Here is a 6,659-nt window from a genome sequence, read left to right on the forward strand (position 1 = left end):
AACTTGTGTAAGTGGTGCGTTCTTCTGTCACCCCTCTACAGAGCTACGGCTGTACATACAGCAGTCAGGCCTCGGGGAAATTTCACTCATTGAAACATTCCAGAGGCAAGCTGGTTTTGCCTGAAAAAGGCAAAGATTTGTGTTAATCAGATAGGTGAGGCAACCAACGTGGTACAGGACAAGTAACGGACCACATGCAGATGACAGACCAGATCGGTTACTTTGCACTTCACGTATGCACAGCACAGCTGTATCCGACGGGGGAAGAAGCAGCGGGCCGAGCGAGTCAAAGCCGGCCACGAGGGCAGCAGAGATTTAAAGGCAGCTCAGAGAAGTGACAGCGACTGCTGCAGCTGCCTGGCTCAACGCTGCCCACCTGCCTGTCTCCTGTGGATGCACTCTTTCGTCCAGGCTGACTTTGCTGTCCCTGACCTCAGAGATGGCTTATCGCCTCCTGTGAGACTTCTTTCTGCAAAAAGAGGTTCCAGTTTTAAAGGGAACACCACGCTTATAGAAGAGCTGTGGAATAAGGGGAAGGCTTCGCACTGAACACGCTAGCCATAGCTCTCATACGCAGCACCCCGAAGGCCTGTCTGTGAGGAGAAAGGAGGCCCCTGCCCATAGATTTGGGCTGGAACCCCCCTGAAATGGTCCAAGAGCCTTTCTGCAGCCCCCTCCCTGCGGCTCAGGGCAGCACCAGCACCTTGTGTGTGTGCTCCCAGCTGAGAAACGACAGGCACAGCACACGGCAAATACAGGGGACAGCTTCTGTTCGAGAGCCGGGCTTGGCACCCAGCACCAGGCACCCTCACTGCCTCACCCACCTGCTGAACGCACAGGAACATTTATGCACACACCGCAGCTGCGGTGAGGGGTACTCGACAAAGTATTACCTGTATCACACACATTCCTGTAATGACTGATTCCTTTTTAAAAATATTACAAGCACAGAATAAAGCAAGCCTTGATTAAAAAACAAAGCAAAATTATGTACACATTTATTTATACTTTTTTCTTTTTACTAAACGGACAGAACTGCATGTTTTAAGAGTCAGATTTCAATAAAGAAAGAAAACACTCCATTACGACAATATAATAGACAAGAATTTTTAACCTGAGTTATAAACCCTCAGGCAAAATACGTTTACATCTGCCCACATTCTGCACTGGCTAGAAGCTGCATGGTCAGTGAGCTGAACATCAAATCCAAGCGCATAAATCCTCCTGGGAGGCGAGATGACTACCTGCGATCACACAACTTGCAGCTGAGTAAGAACAGAGGCAGAGCTCAACCCTGTCCACTTCTCAGTTAGACTGGTTATGCGTGCCAACAACCTGATTTTTATTCACGAGACACGAGTGCTGGTACTTTCAGAAATAAAGAGCCCCAAAATTTAAATCTGGTTTCCTTTTTCCTCCACCAGATATTACACATCCAGGTATAAAAGTTCAAATGTACAAACAGGAAACAATCCCATCACAGGTATCTAAAATCACCGCCAGTATCTGTGGCCTTGCTTTGGTCCGGTGTTCCCTAATAACATGAAAAGCATGAAGTTTATTCCTGCTGCTCCTACTAAGTTCAGTTTTAACCGGGTACACTTAAAAATCTCTCTCGGCCATACAGCAATGCACCGTCAGAGCAAGATTATCTCACAGCAGCTCACCTGGTCTGTGCTCATTGCTGGGAACAAGGTGTTTTCATGGAAGTCACCAAAGCAGTTGGATTATTTTAAAAGGCCACTCGTTTCCTAGTTCGTAGAAGAAACTTCATTATAAACATGGAGTTAGGCTTTGTTTGTTCCTAGTAACAAACATTCTGAGAAAGATGCAGTGAATTGTGTAAAACATACAGGTGTGAACAAGAATCAAACCATACTTTTTTTTTTTTAATTAAAAACCAAAAAGCACAAGAATCCCTGTGGCAGGGACACTCTTGTTTACTTGCATTATTCCGTTTTTAGAAGAGGCAAGTGAAATTCACCACGTAGACAGCTGACACAAGGCCCCTTGAGCTCTTTGCATTAACTGGCTGCCCCGTTTAAAATCAGCCCTGCAGCCTGGGCAGAATTTCAGCAGGCCTGTACTCGGTCCTGTCCTACAAGGGCCTGCCAGAGAGAGGACGGTGGTTAAACAGCGCTTACAGCTCAGCCCTGCAACATGACGAAGCTGTGTCCATTTAGGGGGTTTAGTCTTAAAGCAGATCTTCTGATATTTTACATTTAATCCTAATATGACGATCTAAGGATTGAAATTACAGCCTATTAAATTTTAAAAATATATACATCAGAGAGAATCCTTACGTAGTTCCAGAACACAAGGGCAGGTCTCGAAAACAGTTTTCAAAAAAAAAAATCAGTTTATTTTGGTGGATCTGTATTAATTCCATATTTTTCCTTGAGAAGCTTAAGCTGTTCCTCTTTCTTCTTTGTGTCCATCTTCTGGAATGCCTGTGGTTACAAAAATAAAAATAAAAGGTGTAAGAAGAAATATTTATCCTTATGACGTGTTAATTGCCAGAAACGGCCACCAGTTACCACCACCACGGTTGACATCGGTCTCAGGTAACTTAAAGAACACCAAGCACTCACCCTGTTTGCGTTGTAGTACAAAACGACGAGGTATCTGTTGCACACGTTGAACCCTGACAGATGATCACAAGCGTTTTTAGCATCGAAGATGTCTTCATAGACTACGTAGGCTGTTCCTCTCGTTTCGGGAGTGTTCCCACTGCAGAGCAAGATCAGGGTGAATGTTAAACTAACTGAACAGGAAATTATTCTACTTTTGTTTAGCAGTGACTGAGATTGGATTAGCTAATGCAACTTCACCACAGAATGATTATTGGTTTTGCTAGGCACTGAAATATATCCCTGCTTCCTACACCAATCTTCACTTAGAGGTCAGAGTCAGAAGCGATAGGAAAATGTAACAGAGACGTGGCGCTGTTGCTGTGAGGGGTCATCACATTTCGGCAAAGTTTTTGGAACAGCAATTAGCTTGTTTTATTGAACGTTACAAGACTGGGCTGTCAGCTAGTGGCCGCCCAGACCTGATGCCACCTAGGATGGGATGCTGTCCTTAGCACACCACAAACCAGCCGCGCTGCTCCAAGACCACTTCAGACGCACAGCCACCATCTATCAGGCCACTGATCCGATTTGCTTTGCCTGAGGGACAGGAGACCCGTCTGGGCCCATGACGCTAACTAGCTCAGAGAGATGACAGAGCTCACGGGTCCCAGAGATCCCGGCTGGAACACAGCTACAGCGACCTTTGTCAGCAGAACCCTTCCTAAGGCACTGACTTGTCAGAGAACTCCACCAAACGTCATCACGCATGTCTGCTCTGGGAAGAGTACGCAAATGAAGAGGTGAACAGGTTAAAAACTGCACAAAAGCGCTAAGTTGTTACAAAGGGAGCTCCACAGTGCTTCCTGCCTCACAACGACGTCAGGATTTCTGCAGAACACAACACAATCAGCAGTGCTGAACAATCAGTAGGTACACTGCTAGCAGCTCCTGTCAGAAACGCTTCAGCATGTCTCCTGACACACCTGAATTCTTAACGTGCTGCTGTCACACCACTCCAACCAACCCTTTTTCAGAAATCGTAGCTCTCCTTTACCAACTAATGACCATTAGTGAACAATTCCACCTATTTAGCCAAACAATTTATGCTATCCCTTGCTCCTTTAACCACTTCCCCAGTCACTTTTGTTGCCTAACTCTCTTATCAGAATGATCACAGCAGCTACACATTCCAACACAGCATTGGGGAGGACACCCCTCTGTTCCTGCTTGTTTACTGAAGGCAATTCTACACATAAAACTCATTTTGTTCCTGTGCTGGTTTTACACAGCTGGGCAGCTGAGCTCCACCACTACTCAAAGGGAAAGGGGAAGAAAATGTGATAGGAAGGGCTCAGGGGTTGAAATAAGGACAGGGAGATCAATCAACAGTTACTGTCATGGGCAAAATAAACTCAGCATAGGGAGAGTCATGCAATTTATTACCTATTACTAACAAGCTAGAGCAGCAAGAATCTAAAACACAAAACAAAACCACCTTCCCCCCCCCCCATCCACCCTCTTCCACCTTCTCCCCCTGAGTGGTGCAGCAGAACGGGCAATGGGGCTGCGGTCAGTCCCTGACGCTTTGTCTCCGCCTCTCCTTCACGTTCCCTCTCTGCCCCTGCTCCCCATGGCTCCCACGGGATGCTGTCCTTCCCGAACTGAGCCTGCGGGGGCTGCCCACAGGCAGCAGCTCTTCAAGAACTGCCCCCACACGGCTCCGTACCACGGGGTCCATCCCCCAGGAGCAAACTGCTCCAGCACGGGTCCCCCACAGGCAGCAGCTCCCCCCAGACCCCCTGCTCCTGCGTGGGCTCCTCTCCACGGGCTGCAGCTCCGGCCCGGGGCCTGCTCCTGCGGGGGCTCTCCATGGGCCGCAGCCTCCTCCAGGCCACATCCACCTGCTCCACCGGGGGCTCCTCCATGGGCTGCAGCGTGGAGATCTGCTCCATGTGGGACCCATGGGCTGCAGGGGGACAGCCTGCTCCACCAGGGGCCTCTCCACAGGCTGCAGGGGAACTTGTGCTGCCTGCCTGGAGCACCTCCTGCCCTCCTACAGCACTGACCTGGGGGCTGTAGGGCTGCTTCTCTCACAATTTCTCACCCTCTCTCACAGCTGCTGTAGCACAGCAGGCTTTTCCCCCTTTCTTAACTCTGCCCTCCCAGAGGTGCAAACAACATCGCTCACTGGGTCAGCTCTGGCCAGTGGCGGGTCCCTTTTGGAGCCAGCTGGAGCTGGCTCTGATCTGACATGGGGCAGCTGCTGGGCTCTGCTCACAGAAGCCACCCCTGCAGCCCCCCTGCTACGAAACCCTTGCCACGTAAGCCCAATGCAGATCCTTACACTGAACAACCATTTTTCTTCACTATGGCTCTGACTGAAATAAGCATTTTGATCTGGGGTAAAGTTTGGCCTGTTCAGCTGTTACCATCTTTACATCCTGCATAATCAAACCAGTGAAACTCATTGTGGATTCATTACCCACCCCACTCTCAGAGCATGAGGAAGCAGACAGCAACATAAACAAGGCCACGTTCTGCTCTGGTCCAACTCACAACCTACTCAAAAACTCAGAGATGCCACAAGTTATTTTGTCAACATCCGGACAAAGGCAGTACAAAGAAAACCTTATCAAATATGAACTGCGTTTCCTTTCTATTTGTTCATTTAAAGAAGTATGACTGACAATGTTTTAAGTATTAAACATGAGCGCTAAGTTTTGTCACCTCCCCATCGCTTTCCAAATACTTAGTGAGGGGAAAAAAAACATTTTGTAAGAATGTCAATACTGCAGCCAATCTTACTGCAGTTCTCAATAGCTAATCGTAAATTCCAGCTTCAACCCGACTCTTTTTGCCTGCAACTTAGCAGAACATGTTATTAACCAGATGAAATCACGGGTAAATCCACAGCAATCAGACAGTACTCAGGGTAACAAGGAACACCACAGCTTGGGTCTTCAATATTCAAAGGAACTAAAGGGAAAAACCTCAGATGTGCTGTAGACAGGTATAACCTTGGTGCATTTAGGAGAAAATTACAGTTGAATCTCTCTGATCCACGAACTACATACCTCAGGAACAAGCTGTATCTGGCAATGGTGTATTACTTTGGTAGACATGTCCAGCACCAACAGCAACATCTCCATTTTTCCATTAGTTCAGTACCTAATACTCATTAAGCACGAAAAGTGGTTGCTTCCAACCCTTGCTTCTCACATTTTTACATTTACTTATAATAAAAGGTTAGTATACCTAAGGTTTATTTAAATAAAAGTCCTTATTTTCCCCCCATAGCTACGTTCACACCAGGTTTAAACTTTTCCAGCCTATCTACCAGCAATATTCTTTTCTACAGAATTCACACAGAAAAGAAACATCGCTACCTTCCCCTTTGGCACAGGGATGCTGCTCAAGTACGTTCAACTTTTTAGGTGTAAAACCCAGTTCTTACCTACGGTAGTAGCACCACTGACTTATAACAGCTTCCCCAAAGCCCATAAAGCCCTTAAATTCGCAAAGAGAGCTAAACATACTTACACTCGGATTTGCCGAATAGGCCCGTATTTCCCAAAAATATCATACATCTCCTCCGCGGTGATTTTATAGGGCAAGTTCCTGATATACAGGATCCGGTTGACTTCTGGCGGCAGCCGGATCTGGTGGGGAAACAAGCCATGCGGTAACACACCCAGATCGCTCACTTCAAACCTTACATGTTACAATTTAAGTACTAAATCTCGTGCCTACAACAACTGGGACACTCTGCCTCCCTTTTTCCCCCTCAGCAGCTGTGCTTTTGCCTAACGAGCGAACAGCCCGGAAGGCCGCCCCCCTCTCCCAGGGCCACCCTTCGCCTCACACCCCTCCCGAGGGCCTCGGGGCAGGGACGAGCACTCACGTTAGCTCGTTTGGCCGCTTGCATCGCCATGGCGCCGGGTGGATTGGGGGCCTGGGGCCTGGGAGCGAAATGGCAGCGAGCAGCGACCCTCCAACCCCGCCGTTTACCTCAGCGGAGGGCCCGGATGCTATCCCGGCACGCACCGCGCAGCGCACCGCAAACTGCGTAACGCAAGGGTCTTACCG

General features: G+C 48.1%; 1 protein-coding gene across 1 annotated transcript; it reads right to left on the reverse strand.

Moving 5' to 3' along the window:
* Nucleotides 1-968: 968 nt before the first annotated feature.
* SF3B6 (splicing factor 3b subunit 6) lies at nucleotides 969-6,635 on the reverse strand. Its single transcript, XM_013194565.3, has 4 exons — nucleotides 6,475-6,635; nucleotides 6,114-6,232; nucleotides 2,592-2,730; nucleotides 969-2,450 (listed from the first exon to the last, which is right to left on the reverse strand). The coding sequence occupies exons 1-4, from the start codon at nucleotides 6,502-6,504 to the stop codon at nucleotides 2,361-2,363; spliced, it is 378 nt and encodes a 125-aa protein (XP_013050019.1). The 5' UTR covers nucleotides 6,505-6,635; the 3' UTR covers nucleotides 969-2,360.
* Nucleotides 6,636-6,659: the final 24 nt, after the last annotated feature.

This window comes from Anser cygnoides, chromosome 3 (assembly GCF_040182565.1).
Source record: "Anser cygnoides isolate HZ-2024a breed goose chromosome 3, Taihu_goose_T2T_genome, whole genome shotgun sequence".
Taxonomy (NCBI): domain Eukaryota; kingdom Metazoa; phylum Chordata; class Aves; order Anseriformes; family Anatidae; genus Anser; species Anser cygnoides.